Source organism: Gallus gallus (genome assembly GCF_016699485.2).
Source record: "Gallus gallus isolate bGalGal1 chromosome 36 unlocalized genomic scaffold, bGalGal1.mat.broiler.GRCg7b 36_unloc6, whole genome shotgun sequence".
Lineage (NCBI taxonomy): Eukaryota > Metazoa > Chordata > Aves > Galliformes > Phasianidae > Gallus > Gallus gallus.
The window spans coordinates 1-18,552 of NW_024095966.1; the positions used below are offsets into that span (position 1 = coordinate 1).

At 58.0% G+C, this 18,552-nt stretch overlaps 1 protein-coding gene across 5 annotated transcripts; it reads left to right on the forward strand.

Moving 5' to 3' along the window:
• The first annotated feature begins 2,250 nt into the window (after positions 1-2,250).
• Positions 2,251-17,762, forward strand: LOC121108733 (protein spinster homolog 1-like). Of its 5 annotated transcripts, XM_040656851.2 has the most exons (5): positions 11,699-11,785; positions 12,047-12,094; positions 12,774-12,840; positions 13,274-13,363; positions 17,589-17,762. In XM_040656851.2, the coding sequence occupies exons 1-5, from the start codon at positions 11,714-11,716 to the stop codon at positions 17,666-17,668; spliced, it is 357 nt and encodes a 118-aa protein (XP_040512785.1). In that variant the 5' UTR covers positions 11,699-11,713; the 3' UTR covers positions 17,669-17,762. The 5 variants fall into 5 exon arrangements, 2 of the variants coding, with proteins under 2 accessions (XP_040512785.1, XP_040512784.1); XM_040656850.2 differs by lacking the exon at positions 12,774-12,840 and having other exon boundaries at positions 13,207-13,363; positions 17,589-17,756; XR_005843395.2 differs by lacking the exons at positions 11,699-11,785; positions 12,047-12,094; positions 12,774-12,840 and adding an exon at positions 2,251-2,373 and having other exon boundaries at positions 13,207-13,363; positions 17,589-17,750.
• The last annotated feature ends 790 nt before the right edge of the window (positions 17,763-18,552 follow it).

Here is an 18,552-nt window from a genome sequence, read left to right on the forward strand (position 1 = left end):
CTGTCCCTAATTAACCTCCCCCCACTGTCCCTAATTACCCCCACTGTCCCTAATTAACCCCCCCCCACTGTCCCTAATTACCCCCATTGTCCCTAATTACCCCCCCCACTGTCCCTAATTAACCCCCTCCCCACTGTCCCTAATTACCCCCACTGTCCCTAATTAATTACCCCCCCCACCTTCCCCCCCCCACACTGTCCCCCCACTGTCCCTAATTAACCTCCCCCCACTGTCCCTAATTACCCCCACTGTCCCTAATTAACCCCCCACACTGTCCCTAATTAACCCCCTCCATAAACCCCCCCCCACTGTCCCTAATTAACCCCCTCCCCACTGTCCCTAATTACCCCACTGTCCCTAATTAACCCCCCCCCACTGTCCCTAATTAACCCCCCCCACTGTCCCTAATTAACCCCACTGTCCCTAATTAATTCCCACCCCACCTTCCCCCCCCCACACTGTCCCCCAACGTCCCTAATTAACCCCCCCCCACTGTCCCTAATTAACCCCCCCCACTGTCCCTAATTACCCCCACTATCCCTAATTAACCCCCCCCACTGTCCCTAATTACCCCCATTGTCCCTAATTACCCCCCCCACTGTCCCTAATTAACCCCCTCCCCACTGTCCCTAATTACCCCCACTGTCCCTAATTAATTACCCCCCCCACCTTCCCCCCCCCCCACTGTCCCCCCACTGTCCCTAATTAACCCCCCCCCACTGTCCCTAATTACCCCACTGTCCCTAATTAACCCCCCCCACTGTCCCTAATTAACCCCCCCCACTGTCCCTAATTAACCCCACTGTCCCTAATTAATTCCCACCCCACCTTCCCCCCCCCACACTGTCCCCCAACGTCCCTAATTAACCCCCCCCACTGTCCCTAATTAACCCCCCCCACTGTCCCTAATTACCCCCACTATCCCTAATTAACCCCCCCCACTGTCCCCCCACTGTCCCTAATTAACCCCCCCCACTGTCCCTAATTACCCCCACTGTCCCTAATTAACCTCCCCCCACTGTCCCTAATTACCCCCCCTCACACTGTCCCTAATTAACCCCCCCCACTGTCCCTAATTAACCCCCCCCACTGTCCCTAATTACCCCCACTGTCCCTAATTACCCCCCCCACTGTCCCTAATTACCCCCACTGTCCCTAATTACCCCCCCCACTGTCCCTAATTACCCCCACTGTCCCTAATTACCCCCCCCACTGTCCCTAATTAATTACCCCCCCACCTTCCCCCCCCCACACTGTCCCCCCACTGTCCCTAATTACTCCCCCCACTGTCCCTAATTAATTAACCCCCCCACTGTCCCTAATTAACCCCCCCCACTGTCCCCCCACTGTCCCTAATTAACCCCCCCCCACTGTCCCTAATTACCCCCACTGTCCCTAATTAACCCCCCCCCACTGTCCCTAATTACCCCCACTGTCCCTAATTAACCCCCCCCCACTCTCCCCCCACTGTCCCTAATTAACCCCCCCCCCCACTGTCCCTAATTACCCCCCCCCACTGTCACTAATTAACGCCCCCCACTATCCCCCCACTGTCCCTAATTAACCCCCCCTATCATCCCTCCCCCAATTAACCTCCCCCCACTGTCCCTAATTACCCCCACTGTCCCTAATTACCCCCCCCACTGTCCCTAATTAACCCCCCCCACTGTCCCTAATTAACGCCCCCCACTGTCCCTAATTACCCCCCCCACTGTCCCTAATTAACCCCCCCCACTGTCACTAATTACCCCCACTGTCCCTAATTACCCCCATTGTCCCTAATTAACCTCCCCCCCACTGTCCCTAATTACCCCCACTGTCCCTAATTACCCCCCCCACTGTCCCTAATTAACCCCCCCCACTGTCCCTAATTAACGCCCCCCACTGTCCCTAATTACCCCCCCCCACTGTCCCTAATTACCCCCCCCACTGTCCCTAATTAACCCCCCCCACTGTCACTAATTACCCCCATTGTCCCTAATTACCCCCACTGTCCCTAATTACTCCCCCCCACTGTCCCTAATTACCCCCACTGTCCCTAATTACCCCCCCACTGTTCCTAATTAACCCCCCCCCACTGTCCCTAATTACCCCCACTGTCCCTAATTACCCCCACTGTCCCTAATTACCCCCCCACTGCCCCTAATTACCCCCCCCCAAACCATCCCCGCGCCCCCACCGCCCCCCCACCGTCCCTAATTCCCCCCCCCCCCCCCCCCTCACCGTCCCTAATTACCCCCTAATTAATTAATTACCCCCCCCCCCCCCAATCAGTACGTGGTGGTGCCGACGCGGCGCTCCACGGCGGAGGCCCTTCAGATCGTTGTGTCCCATCTGCTGGGGGACGCCGGCAGTCCGTACCTCGTGGGGGTGGTGAGAGCCTTTGGGGGGCGTTAATTAATGAGGGTTAATTAGGGGGGGGGTCATTAGGGGGTAAGGGGTCATTAGGGGGGGTTAGGGGGGTAATTAGGGGGGTTATGGGGGGATAGAAGGGGTAATTGGGGGGTAATTGGGGGACGCCGGCAGTCCGTACCTCGTGGGGGTGGTGAGAGCCTTTGGGGGGCGTTAATTAATGAGGGTTAATTAGGGGGGGGGTCATTAGGGGGTAAGGGGTCATTAGGGGGCGTTAGGGGGGTAATTAGGGGGGTTATGGGGGGATAGAAGGGGTAATTGGGGGGTAATTGGGGGACGCCGGCAGTCCGTACCTCGTGGGGGTGGTGAGAGCCTTTGGGGGGCGTTAATTAATTAGGGTTAATTAGGGGGGGGGTCATTAGGGGGTAAGGGGTCATTAGGGGGCGTTAGGGGGGTAATTAGGGGGGTTATGGGGGGATAGAAGGGGTAATTGGGGGGTAATTGGGGACGCCGGCAGTCCGTACCTCGTGGGGGTGGTGAGAGCCTTTGGGGGGCGTTAATTAATTAGGGTTAATTAGGGGGGGGGGTCATTAGGGGGCAGGGAGGTTCCTTAGGGGGGGGGTGGTTCCTTAGGGGGGTAATTGGGGGGTAATTGGGGGATAGAAGGGGTAATTGGGGGACGCCGGCAGTCCGTACCTCGTGGGGGTGGTGAGAGCCTTTGGGGGGCGTTAATTAACGGGAGTTAATTAGGGGAGGGTTAATTAGGGGGCAGGGAGGTTCCTTAGGGGGCAGGGTGGTTCATTAGGGGGTTTTAGGGGGGGTAATTGGGGGGTAATTGGGGGGTAATTGGGGGACGCCGGCAGTCCGTACCTCGTGGGGGTGGTGAGAGCCTTGGGGGGGCGTTAATTAATTAGGGTTAATTAGGGTGGGGGTCATTAGGGGGTAAGGGGTCATTAGGGGGGGTTAGGGGGTAATTGGGGGGGTTGGGGGGGTTAGAGGGGTAATTAGGGGGGGTAATTGAGGGGGTAATTGGGGGACGCCGGCAGTCCGTACCTCGTGGGGGTGGTGAGAGCCTTTGGGGGGCGTTAATTAATTAGGGTTAATTAGGGGGGGGGGTCATTAGAGGGCACGGAGGTTCGTTAGGGGGCAGGGTGGTTCATTAGGGGGTTTTAGGGGGGGTAATTGGGGGTAATTGGGGGGTAATTGGGGGGTAATTGGGGGACGCCGGCAGTCCGTACCTCGTGGGGGTGGTGAGAGCCTTTGGGGGGCGTTAATTAATTAGGGTTAATTAGGGGGGGGGTCATTAGGGGGTAAGGGGTCATTAGGGGGGAGGGGGAGGGTCGTTAGGGGGTTTTAGGGGGGTAATTGGGGGTTAGGGGGGGTAATTGGGGGGTAATTGGGGGACGCCGGCAGTCCGTACCTCGTGGGGGTGGTGAGAGCCTTGGGGGGGCGTTAATTAATTAGGGTTAATTAGGGGGGGGTTAATTAGGGGGCAAGGAGGTTCGTTAGGGGGGGGGGTCGTTCATTAGGGGGGGTTAGAGGGGGGTTAGGGGGTAATTGGGGGGTAATTGGGGGGTAATTGGGGGACGCCGGCAGTCCGTACCTCGTGGGGGTGGTGAGAGCCTTTGGGGGGCGTTAATTAATTAGGGTTAATTAGGGGGGGGGGTCATTAGGGGGCAGGGAGGTTCATTAGGGGGGGGGTGGTTCCTTAGGGGGGTAATTGGGGGGTAATTGGGGGATAGAAGGGGTAATTGGGGGGTAATTGGGGGACGCCGGCAGTCCGTACCTCGTGGGGGTGGTGAGAGCCTTTGGGGGGCGTTAATTAATTAGGGTTAATTAGGGGGGGGGGTCATTAGGGGGCAGGGAGGTTCCTTAGGGGGCAGGGTGGTTCCTTAGGGGGGTAATTGGGGGGTAATTGGGGGATAGAAGGGGTAATTGGGGGGTAATTGGGGGACGCCGGCAGTCCGTACCTCGTGGGGGTGGTGAGAGCCTTTGGGGGGCGTTAATTAACGGGGGTTAATTAGGGGGGGGTCATTAGGGGGCAGGGAGGTTCGTTAGGGGGCAGGGTGGTTCCTTAGGGGGGTAATTGGGGGGTAATTGGGGGTTAGGGGGGGTAATTGGGGGGTAATTGGGGGACGCCGGCTGTCCGTACCTCGTGGGGGTGGTGAGAGCCTTTGGGGGGCGTTAATTAATTAGGGTTAATTAGGGGGGGGGTCATTAGGGGGTGGGGGGTCATTAGGGGGCAGGGTGGTTCATTAGGGGGGGTTAGAGGGGGCTTAGGGGGTAATTGGGGGGGTAATTGGGGGACGCCGGCAGTCCGTACCTCGTGGGGGTGGTGAGAGCCTTTGGGGGGCGTTAATTAATTAGGGTTAATTAGGGGGGGGGGTCATTAGGGGGTAAGGGGTCATTAGGGGGGGTTAGGGGGGTAATTGGGGGGTAATTGTGGGGTTAGAGGGGGTAATTGGGGGGTAATTGGGGGGCGCCGGCAGTCCGTACCTCGTGGGGGTGGTGAGAGCCTTTGGGGGGCGTTAATTAATTAGGGTTAATTAGGGGGGGGGTCATTAGGGGGCAGGGAGGTTCCTTAGGGGGCAGGGTGGTTCCTTAGGGGGGTAATTGGGGGGGTTAGGGGGTAATTGGGGGGGTAATTGGGGTGTCCCATCTGCTGGGGGACGCCGGCAGTCCGTACCTCGTGGGGGTGGTGAGAGCCTTTGGGGGGCGTTAATTAATTAGGGTTAATTAGGGGGGGGGTCATTAGGGGGCAGGGAGGTTCCTTAGGGGGCAGGGTGGTTCATTAGGGGGGGTTAGAGGGGGGTTAGGGGGTTATTGGGGGGGTAATTGGGGGGTAATTGGGGGACGCCGGCAGTCCGTACCTCGTGGGGGTGGTGAGAGCCTTTGGGGGGCGTTAATTAATTAGGGTTAATTAGGGGGGGGGTCATTAGGGGGTAAGGGGTCATTAGGGGGGGTTAGGGGGGTAATTGGGGGGGTAATTGGGGGTTAGAGGGGGTAATTGGGGGGTAATTGGGGGACGCCGGCAGTCCGTACCTCGTGGGGGTGGTGAGAGCCTTTGGGGGGCGTTAATTAATTAGGGTTAATTAGGGGGGGGTTCATTAGGGGGCAGGGAGGTTCGTTAGGGGGCAGGGTGGTTCATTAGGGTGGGTTAGGGGGGTGCTAATGGGGGTTACGGGGGGTAATTGGGGGGTAATTGGGGGACGCCGGCAGTCCGTACCTCGTGGGGGTGGTGAGAGCCTTTGGGGGGCATTAATTAACGGGGGGAGTTAATTAGGGGGGGGGGAGGTTCGTTAGGGGGGAGGGGAGGGGGTAATTAGGGGGGTTGGGGGGTAATTGGGGAGGTTAGGGGGGTAATTGGGGGTTACGGGGGGTAATTGGGGGGTAATTGGGGGACGCCGGCAGTCCGTACCTCGTGGGGGTGGTGAGAGCCTTTGGGGGGCATTAATTAACGGGGGTTAATTAGGGGGGGGTTCATTAGGGGGTAAGGGGTCATTAGGGGGGGAGGGTGGTTCATTAGGGGGTTTTAGGGGGGGTAATTGGGGGGTAATTGGGGGGTAATTGGGGGACGCCGGCAGTCCGTACCTCGTGGGGGTGGTGAGAGCCTTTGGGGGGCGTTAATTAATTAGGGTTAATTAGGGGGGGGGTTCATTAGGGGGCGGGGAGGTTTGTTAGGGGGCAGGGTGGTTCATTAGGGGGTTTTAGGGGGGGTAATTGGGGGGTAATTGGGGGGTAATTGGGGGACGCCGGCAGTCCGTACCTCGTGGGGGTGGTGAGAGCCTTTGGGGGGCGTTAATTAATTAGGGTTAATTAGGGGGGGGGTTCATTAGGGGGCGGGGAGGTTTGTTAGGGGGCAGGGTGGTTCATTAGGGGGTTTTAGGGGGGGTAATTGGGGGGTAATTGGGGGACGCCGGCAGTCCGTACCTCGTGGGGGTGGTGAGAGCCTTTGGGGGGCGTTAATTAATTAGGGTTAATTAGGGGGGGGTTCATTAGGAGGCAGGGAGGTTCCTTAGGGGGCAGGGTGGTTCATTAGGGGGTTTTAGGGGGGGTAATTGGGGGGATTGGGGGGTAATTGGGGGGTAATTGGGGGACGCCGGCAGTCCGTACCTCGTGGGGGTGGTGAGAGCCTTTGGGGGGCGTTAATTAATTAGGGTTAATTAGGGGGGGGTTCATTAGGGGGCAGGGAGGTTCATTAGGGGGCAGGGTGGTTCATTAGGGGGGTTAGAGGGGGGTAATTGGGGGTAATTGGGGGGTAATTGGGGGGTAATTGGGGGACGCCGGCGGTCCGTACCTCGTGGGGGTGGTGAGAGCCTTTGGGGGGCGTTAATTAATTAGGGTTAATTAGGGGGGGGGTTCATTAGGGGGCGGGGAGGTTCGTTAGGGGGGGGTAATTGGGGGGGGAGGTTCGTTGGGGGGGGGAGGTTAATTAGGGGGGGAAAGGGGGGTAATTGGGGGGGGAGGTTCATTGGGGGGGACCCCATACAACCCCATGTGACCCCATAATGACCCCATACGACCCCATATCCCCCCATACAGCCCCATACGACCCCATACAGCCCCACATGACCGCATACGACCCCCTACAACCCCATATGACCCAATAATGACCCTACATGACCCCATACGACCCCATGCAACCCCATGTGGCCCCATACGACCCCATATGACCCCATAGAGTCCCATATGACCCCACATGACCCTATACGACCCCATATAACCCCATACGACCCCATATGACCCCATACAACCCCACATGACCCATATGACCCCATACGACCCCATATCCCCCCATAATGACCCCATACAACCCCATGTGACCCCATAATGACCCCCTACAACCCCATACGACCCCATATGACCCCATACGACCACATATCCCCCCATAATGACCCCATACAACCCCATAGGACCCCATACGACCCCATATGACCCCCTACAACCCCATAGGACCCCATACGACCCCATATGACCCCATACAACCCCACGTGACCCCATGTGACCCCACATGACCCCCTACAACCCCATATAACCCCATACGACCCCATATGACCCCATACAACCCCACATGACCCCCTACGACCCCATATAACCCCATACAACCCCACATGACCCATATGACCCCATACGACCCCATATCCCCCCATAATGACCCCATACAACCCCATGTGACCCCATAATGACCCCCTACAACCCCATACGACCCCATTTGACCCCATACGACCCCATATCCCCCCATAATGACCCCATACAACCCCATAGGACCCCATACGACCCCATATCCCCCCATAATGACCCCATACAACCCCACAGGACCCCATACGACCCCATATGAGCCCTTACAGCCCCATATCCCCCCACATGACCCCATACAACCCCATAGGAACCCATAATGACCCCATACGACCCCACATGGCCCCATACGACCCCATACAGCCCCATATCCCCCCCATACATCCCCACATGACCCCATTCAACCCCATAGGACCCCACACAACCCCACATGACCCCATATGACCCCATATCCCCCCATAATGACCCCCTATGACCGCTTTCAGCCCCATACAACCCCATATGACCCCATATCCCCCCATAATGACCCCATACAACCCCATATCCCCCCACATGACCCCATACGACCCCATATCCCCCCATAATGACCCCATACAACCCCATAATGACCCCATACGACCCCATATCCCCCCATAATGACCCCATAGGACCCCATATCCCCCCATAATGACCCCATAGGACCCCATAATGACCCCATACGACCCCATATCCCCCCATAATGACCCCATCTGACCCCATATCCCCCCATACAGCCCCATAATGACCCCATACAACCCCATATCCCCCCACAATGACCCCATACGACCCCATATCCCCCCATACAACCCCATAGGACCCCATAATGACCCCATACGACCCCATATCCCCCCATAATGACCCCATACGACCCCATATCCCCCCATACAACCCCATATCCCCCCACAATGACCCCATACGACCCCATGTGACCCCCTATGACCCCACATGACCCCATACAGCCCCCATAATGACCCCATAGGACCCTATACAGCCCCCATAATGACCCCATACGACCCCATATCCCCCCATAATGACCCCATATCACCCCATATCCCCCCATAATGACCCCATAGGACCCCATATCCCCCCATATGACCCCATATGACCCCATATCCCCCCATAATGACCCCATAGGACCCTATACAGCCCCCATACAGCCCCATATGACCCCATATCCCCCCATAGGACCCCATATCCCCTCCACGTGACCCCATACAACCCCATATCCCCCCCCATACATCCCCATACAGCCCCATATGACCCCATAATGACCCCATATCACCCCATATCCCCCCATAATGACCCCATAGGACCCTATACAGCCCCCATACGACCCCATAATGACCCCATAATGACCCCATATGACCCCATATCCCCCCATAATGACCCCATAGGACCCTATACAGCCCCCATACGACCCCATACGACCCCATATCCCCCCATAATGACCCCATATCCCCCCATATCCCCCCATAATGACCCCATACGACCCCATATCCCCCCCATACAGCCCCCATACGACCCCATATGACCCCATATCCCCCCATAATGACCCCATATGACCCCATATCCCCCCATAATGACCCCATAGGACCCTATACAGCCCCCATACAGCCCCATATGACCCCATATCCCCCCATAATGACCCCATATGACCCCATAGGACCCCATATCACCCCATATCCCCCCATAATGACCCCATAATGACCCCATATCCCCCCATACAGCCCCATATGACCCCATAATGACCCCATACGACCCCATATCCCCCCATAATGACCCCATACGACCCCATATCCCCCCCATACAACCCCATACGACCCCATAATGACCCCCTACAACCCCATAGGACCCCATATCCCCCCATAATGACCCCATATGACCCCATATACCCCCCATATCACCCCATATCCCCCCATAATGACCCCATATGACCCCATATCCCCCCATAATGACCCCATACGACCCCATATCCCCCCATACAGCCCCATATGACCCCATATCCCCCCATAATGACCCCATACGACCCCATATGACCCCATACAACCTCATATCCCCCCATAATGACCCCATATGACCCCATATACCCCCCATATCACCCCATATCCCCCCATAATAACCCCATACGACCCCATATCCCCCCATAATGACCCCATACGACCCCATATCCCCCCATAATGACCCCATATCACCCCATATCCCCCCATAATGACCCCATATGACCCCATATCCCCCCATATGACCCCATATGACCCCATATCCCCCCATAATGACCCCACACGACCCCATATGACCCCATATCACCCCATATCCCCCCATAATGACCCCATATCACCCCATATCCCCCCATAATGACCCCATAATGACCCCATATCCCCCCATAATGACCCCATAATGACCCCATATACCCCCCATATCACCCCATATCCCCCCATAATGACCCCATATGACCCCATATCCCCCCACAATGACCCCATACAACCTCATATCCCCCCATAATGACCCCATACGACCCCATATCCCCCCATAATGACCCCATAGGACCCTATACAGCCCCCATACGACCCCATACGACCCCATATCCCCCCATAATGACCCCATATCCCCCCATAATGACCCCATAGGACCCCATACAGCCCCCATAATGACCCCATATGACCCCATATCCCCCCCATACAGCCCCCATACGACCCCATATGACCCCATATCCCCCCATAATGACCCCATACGACCCCATATCCCCCCCATACAACCCCATACGACCCCATAATGACCCCCTACAGCCCCATAGGACCCCATATCCCCCCATAATGACCCCATATCACCCCATATCCCCCCATAATGACCCCATAGGACCCCATAATGACCCCATAGGACCCCATATCCCCCCATATCACCCCATATCCCCCCATAATGACCCCATAGGACCCTATACAGCCCCCATACGACCCCATATCCCCCCATAATGACCCCATACGACCCCATATCCCCCCATAATGACCCCATATGACCCCATAGGACCCCATAATGACCCCATAGGACCCCATAATGCCCCCATACATCCCCCTATCCCTCCCCACAGCTGAGCGACGCTCTGCGCTCGCGGTCGCCGTTCTCCTATGGGGCGGAGGTGCGCTCCCTGCAGCGGGGTGACCCCATATCACCCCATAATGACCCCATACGACCCCATATCCCCCCATAATGACCCCATACGACCCCATATCCCCCCATATGACCCCATATGACCCCATATCCTTCCATAATGACCCCATATGACCCCATATACCCCCATACAGCCCCATATGACCCCATATCCCCCCATATCCCCCCATATCACCCCATATCCCCCCATAATGACCCCATACAACCCCATATACCCCCCATATCACCCCATATCCCCCCATAATGACCCCATATGACCCCATATCACCCCATAATGACCCCATACGACCCCATATCCCCCCCCATCCAACCCCATATCCCCACAGCTGAGCGACGCTCTGCGCTCGCGGTCCCCATTCTCCTATGGGGCGGAGGTGCGCTCCCTGCAGCGGGGTGACCCCATATCACCCCATAATGACCCCATATCCCCCCATAATGACCTCATATCACCCCATATCCCCCCATAATGACCCCATACGACCCCATATCCCCCCATACAGCCCCATATGACCCCATATCCCCCCATACAGCCCCCACGTGACCCCCTATGACCCCACATGACCCCATACAGCCCCCATAATGACCCCATACGACCCCATATCCGCCCATATCACCCCATATCCCCCCATAATGACCCCATAGGACCCCATATCCCCCCATAATGACCCCATAGGACCCTATACAGCCCCCATACGACCCCATATCCCCCCATAATGACCCCATAATGCCCCCCATCCAACCCCCTATCCCTCCCCACAGCTGAGCGACGCTCTGCGCTCGCAGTCCCCATTCTCCTATGGGGCGGAGGTGCGCTCCCTGCAGCGGGGTGACCCCATACAACCCCATATCCCCCCATACAGCCCCATATGACCCCATAGGACCCCATATCCCCCCATACAGCCCCCATAGGACCCCATAATGACCCCATACAACCCCATAATGACCCCATACGACCCCATATCCGCCCATATCACCCCATATCCCCCCATAATGACCCCATACGACCCCATATCCCCCCCATACTACCCCATACGACCCCATAATGACCCCATAATGACCCCATACAACCCCATAATGCCCCCAAATCCCCCCATATGACCCTATAATGCCCCCCTATCCCTCCCCACAGCTGAGCGACGCTCTGCGCTCGCGGTCGCCGTTCTCCTATGGGGCGGAGGTGCGCTCCCTGCAGCGGGGTGACCCCATACAACCCCATAATGACCCCATACGACCCCATATACCCCCCATATCACCCCATATCCCCCCATAATGACCCCATAGGACCCCATATCCCCCCACAATGACCCCATATCCCCCCATAATGACCCCATATCACCCCATATCCCCCCATAATGACCCCATAGGACCCCATACAACCCCATAATGCCCCCAAATCCCCCCATATGACCCTATAATGCCCCCCTATCCCTCCCCACAGCTGAGCGACGCTCTGCGCTCGCGGTCGCCGTTCTCCTATGGGGCGGAGGTGCGCTCCCTGCAGCGGGGTGACCCCATACAACCCCATATCCCCCCATACAGCCCCATATGACCCCATAGGACCCCATATCCCCCCATACAGCCCCCATAGGACCCCATAATGACCCCATACAACCCCATAATGACCCCATACGACCCCATATCCGCCCATATCACCCCATATCCCCCCATAATGACCCCATATGACCCCATATCCCCCCCATACAACCCCATACGACCCCATAATGACCCCATAATGACCCCATACAACCCCATATCCCCCCATAATGACCCCATATGACCCCATATACCCCCCATATCACCCCATATCCCCCCATAATGACCCCATAGGACCCCATATACCCCCCATATCACCCCATATCCCCCCATAATGACCCCATATGACCCCATATCCCCCCATAATGACCCCATAGGACCCTATACAGCCCCCATACAGCCCCATATGACCCCATATCCCCCCATAATGACCCCATACGACCCCATATCCCCCCATATCACCCCATATCCCCCCATAATGACCCCATATGACCCCATATCCCCCCATAATGACCCCATACGACCCCATATCCCCCCATAATGACCCCATAGGACCCCATATCCCCCCATAATGACCCCATACGACCCTATATCCCCCCATAATGACCCCATACGACCCCATATCCCCACAGCTGAGCGACGCTCTGCGCTCGCAGTCCCCATTCTCCTATGGGGCGGAGGTGCGCTCCCTGCAGCGGGGTGACCCCATATCACCCCATAATGACCCCATATCCCCCCATAATGACCTCATATCACCCCATATCCCCCCATAATGACCCCATACGACCCCATATCCCCCCATACAGCCCCATATGACCCCATATCCCCCCATACAGCCCCCACGTGACCCCCTATGACCCCACATGACCCCATACAGCCCCCATAATGACCCCATACGACCCCATATCCGCCCATATCACCCCATATCCCCCCATAATGACCCCATAGGACCCCATATCCCCCCATAATGACCCCATAGGACCCTATACAGCCCCCATACGACCCCATATCCCCCCATAATGACCCCATAATGCCCCCCATCCAACCCCCTATCCCTCCCCACAGCTGAGCGACGCTCTGCGCTCGCAGTCCCCATTCTCCTATGGGGCGGAGGTGCGCTCCCTGCAGCGGGCGCTGCTGCTCACCCCCTTCGTGGCAGCCGTGGGGGGCGGCTGCTTCCTCGGCACCGCCCTCAGCCTCAGCCGCGACCGACTGCGCCACGGTGAGTGCCGCCCTATGGGGCAGCGGCCCTATGGGGCAGCGCTATGGGGCAGCAGCCCTATGGGGCAGCCCTATGGGGCAGCCCTTTGTGTCACCCCATTATGTCACCCCTATGGGGCAGCACCCCTTTATCTCAGCCCTATGGGGCAGCCCTTTATGTCACCCCTATGGGGCAGCCCTATGGGGCAGCACTCCTTTATCTCAGCCCTATGGGGCAGCCCTTTATGTCACCCCTATGGGGCAGCCCTTCATCTCAGCCCTATGGGGCAGCCCTATGGGGCAGCTCTTTATCTCAGCCCTGTGGGGCAGCCCTTTGTGTCACCCCATTATGTCACCCCTATGGGGCAGCCCTATGGGGCAGTCCTATGGGGCAGCCCTGTGGGGCAGTCCTATGGGGCAGCCCTATGGGGCACCCCTTTATCTCACCCCTATGGGGCAGCCCTATGGGGCAGTACCCCTTTATGTCACCCCTATGGGGCAGCCCTATGGGGCAGCACCCCTTTATCTCAGCCCTATGGGGCAGCCCTTTATGTCCCCCCATGACGTCCCCCCTTTATGTCCCCCCATTCTGTCCCCCCTTTTTGTCCCCCCCCGCCCCCCATCTTTCAGCTGTGCCCCCCTTTTGCCCGCAGAGCCCCCCCTTTATGTCCCCCCTTTATGTCCCCCCTTTATGTCCCCCCTTTATGTCCCCCCATTATGTCCCCCCTATGGGGCCCCCCATTATATCACCCCTATGGGGCCCCCCATTATATCACCCCTTTATGTCCCCCCATTCTGTCCCCCCTTTTGTCCCCCCCGCCCCCCATCTTTCAGCTGTGCCCCCCTTTTGCCCGCAGAGCCCCCCCTTTATGTCCCCCCACTACGTCCCCCCTTTGTGTCCCCCCATTACATCACCCCCCTTTGTGTCCCCCCTTTATGTCCCCCCTATGGGGCACCCCTTTATATCACCCCTATGGGGCCCCCCATTACGTCCCCCCTTTATGTCCCCCCCTTTATGTCACCCCATTATATCCCCCCTTATGGGGCAGCCCTTTATGTCCCCCCTTTATGTCCCCCCTTTATGTCCCCCCTTTGTGTCCCCCCATTACATCCCCCCTATGGGGCCCCCCATTACATCACCCCTTTATGTCCCCCCATTACATCCCCCCTTTGTGTCCCCCCATTCTGTCCCCCCTTTTGTCCCCCCCCGCCCCCCATCTTTCAGCTGTGCCCCCCTTTTTCCCGCAGAGCCCCCCCTTTATGTCCCCCCATTACGTCCCCCCTTTATGTCCCCCCTTTGTGTCCCCCCATTATGTCCCCCCTTTTTATCCCCCCATTGTATCCCCCCTTTGTGTCCCCCCATTACGTCCCCCCATTATGTCCCCCCTTTATGTCCCCCCATTATATCCCCCCTTTATGTCCCCCCATTCTGTCCCCCCTTTGTGTCCCCCCATTACATCCCCCCTATTGGGCCCCCCATTATATCACCCCTATGGGGCAGCCCTTTATGTCCCCCCATGACGTCCCCCCTTTATGTCCCCCCATTACATCCCCCCTTTGTGTCCCCCCATTACATCCCCCCTTTATGTCCCCCCATTATATCACCCCTATGGGACAGGCCATTACATCACCCCATTCTGTCCCCCCTATGGGGTCCCCCCCCCGCCCCCCATCTTTCAGCTGTGCCCCCCCTTTTTTCCTGCAGAGCCCCCCTTTATGTCCCCCAATTACGTCCCCCCCTTTATGTCCCCCCTTTATGTCCCCCCTTTATGTCCCCCCATTACATCCCCCCATTATGTCTCCCCTATGGGGCCCCCCATTATATCACCCCTATGGGGCACCCCTTTATGTCCCCCCTATGGGACACCCCATTACATCACCCCCTTTTGTCCCCCCATTACATCCCCCCTTTGTGTCCCCCCATTCTGTCCCCCCTTTTGTCCCCCCCCGCCCCCCATCTTTCAGCTGTGCCCCCCTTTTTCCCGCAGAGCCCCCCCTTTATGTCCCCCTTTGTGTCCCCCCATTACGTCCCCCCTTTGTGTCCCCCCATTATATCACCTCTATGGGGCAGCCCTTTGTGTCCCCCCATTATGTCCCCCCCTTTATGTCCCCCCATTACATCCCCCCTTTATGTCCCCCTTTATGTCCCCCCTTTATGTCCCCCCATTATATCACCCCTATGGGGCCCCCCATTATATCACCCCTTTATGTCCCCCCATTACGTCCCCCCATTATATCCCCCCTACGGGGCCCCCCATTATATCACCCCTATGGGGCACCCCATTACATCACCCCATTCTGTCCCCCCTATGGGCCCCCCCCGCCCCCCATCTTTCAGCTGTGCCCCCCTTTTTCCCGCAGAGCCCCCCCTTTATGTCCCCCCATTACGTCCCCCCTTTATGTCCCCCCATTACATCCCCCCTTTATGTCCCCCCTTTGTGTCCCCCCATTATATCACCCCTATGGGGCAGCCCTTTATGTCCCCCCATTATATCACCCCATTATGTCCCCCCATTACGTCCCCCCATTATGTCCCCCCTACGGGGCCCCCCATTATATCACCCCTATGGGGCACCCCATTCTGTCCCCCCTATGGGGTCCCCCCCCGCCCCCCATCTTTCAGCTGTGCCCCCCTTTTTCCCGCAGAGCCCCCCCTTTATGACCCCCCATTACATCCCCCCTTTGTGTCCCCCCTTTGTGTCCCCCCATTACGTCCCCCCTATGGGGCCCCCCATTATATCACCCCTATGGGGCAGCCCTTTATGTCCCCCCATTATGTCCCCCCATTACGCCCCCCTTTGTGTCCCCCCATTATATCCCCCCTTTATGTCCCCCCATTACATCCCCCCATTATGTCCCCCCTATGGGGCCCCCCATTATATCACCCCTATGGGGCACTCCTTTATGTCCCCCCTATGGGGCAGCCCTTTGTGTCCCCCCATTATATCCCCCCTCTGTCCCCCCTTTTGTCCCCCCCCGCCCCCCATCTTTCAGCTGTGCCCCCCTTTTGCCCGCAGAGCCCCCCCTTTATGTCCCCCCTTTATGTCCCCCCATTACGTCCCCCCATTATGTCCCCCCTTTGTGTCCCCCCATTATATCACCCCTATGGGGCAGCCCTTTATGTCCCCCCATTATATCCCCCCTTTATGTCCCCCCTTTATGTCCCCCCATTACGTCCCCCCTTTGTGTCCCCCCATTATATCACCCCATTATGTCCCCCCATTACGTCCCCCCATTATGTCCCCCCTTTATGTCCCCCCATTATATCACCCCTATGGGGTCCCCCATTCTGTCCCCCCTATGGGGTCCCCCCCCGCCCCCCATCTTTCAGCTGTGCCCCCCTTTTTCCCGCAGAGCCCCCCCTTTATGTCCCCCCTTTATGTCCCCCCATTCTGTCCCCCCTTTGTGTCCCCCCATTACATCCCCCCTATTGGGCCCCCCATTATATCACCCCTATGGGGCATCCCTTTATGTCCCCCCATGACGCCCCCCCTTTATGTCCCCCCATTACGTCCCCCCTTTATGTCCCCCCATTATATCCCCCCTTTATGTCCCCCCATTACGTCCCCCCTATATGTCCCCCCATTATATCACCCCTATGGGACACCCCATTACATCACCCCATTCTGTCCCCCCTATGGGCCCCCCCCGCCCCCCATCTTTCAGCTGTGCCCCCCCTTTTTCCCGCAGAGCCCCCCTTTATGTCCCCCCATTACGTCCCCCCATTATGTCCCCCCTTTGTGTCCCCCCATTACATCCCCCCTATTGGGCCCCCCATTATATCACCCCTATGGGGCATCCCTTTATGTCCCCCCATTATATCACCCCTTTATGTCCCCCCATTACATCCCCCCTTTGTGTCCCCCCATTACGTCCCCCCTATGGGGCCCCCCATTACATCCCCCCTTTGTGTCCCCCCATTACATCCCCCCTTTATGTCCCCCCATTCTGTCCCCCCATTACGTCCCCCCTATGGGGCCCCCCATTACATCACCCCCTTTTGTCCCCCCATTACGTCCCCCCATTACGTCCCCCCTTTATGTCCCCCCTTTATGTCCCCCCTTTATGTCCCCCCTATGGGGCCCCCCATTATATCGCCACTATGGGACACCCCATTACATCACTCCCTTTTGTCCCCCCATTATATCACCCCTATGGGACACCCCATTACATCACCCCATTCTGTCCCCCCTATGGGGTCCCCCCCCGCCCCCCATCTTTCAGCTGTGCCCCCCTTTTTCCCGCAGAGCCCCCCGTGAGCGCGGAGGACTCGGATGGGGACATTGCGGTGCCGCGGGGCGGACAAACCACCAAAGTCACCGTCTGAGCTGTGGGGACAGCGTGGGGACATCGGGGACATTGGGGACATCGGGGTCCTGGGGGACATTGGGGACATTGGGGGCATTGGGGTCCTGGGGGACATTGGGGACATTGGGGTCCTGGGGGACATTGGGGTCCTGTGAGACCATGGGGACATTGGGGGCATTGGGGACATCGGGGACATTGGGGGACATCGGGGTCCTGGGGGACATTGGGGTCCTGTGAGACCATGGGGACATTGGGGGCATTGGGGACATTGGGGGCATTGGGGACATTGGGGTCCTGGGGGACATTGGGGGACATCGGGGACATTGGGGGACATTGGGGTCCTGGGGGACATTGGGGACAATGGGGGCATTGGGGGCATTGGGGACATTGGGGACATTGGGGTCCTGGGGGACATTGGGGTCCTGTGAGACCATGGGGACATTGGGGGCATTGGGGGCATTGGGGACATTGGGGACATTGGGGGCATTGGGGACATTGGGGACATTGGGGGACATTGGGGGACATTGGGGTCCTGTGTGACCCTGGGGACAATGGGGACAGTGGGGTCCTGTGTGACAATGGGGACATTGGGGACATTGGGGTCCTGGGTCACATTGGGGTCGTGTGTGACCCTGGGGACATTGGGGACATTGGGGTCCTGTGTGTGACCCTGGGGACATTGGGGACATTGGGGTCCTGTGTGTGACCCTGGGGACATTGGGGACAATGGGGTCATTGGGGACATCGGGGTCCTGGGGGACATTGGAGCTATTGGGGGCATTGGGGGCATTGGGGTCATTGGGGTCCTGGGTCACATTGGGGTCATTTGTGACCCTGGGGACATTGGGGACAATGGGGTCATTGGGGTCATTGGGGTCCTGGGTGACATTGGGGTCCTGTGTG

Excerpts from the sequence above, each read along its gene's own strand:
- LOC121108733 (XM_040656851.2), top strand. The coding sequence starts at position 11,714 with ATGCCCCCCTATCCCTCCCCACAGCTGAGCGACGCTCTGCGCTCGCGG. Across the intron at positions 11,786-12,046 it reads CGTTCTCCTATGGGGCGGAG|CTGAGCGACGCTCTGCGCTC; the intron begins GTGCGCTCCCTG and ends CCCTCCCCACAG. Across the intron at positions 12,841-13,273 it reads GGTGCGCTCCCTGCAGCGGG|CGCTGCTGCTCACCCCCTTC; the intron begins GTGACCCCATAT and ends CCCTGCAGCGGG.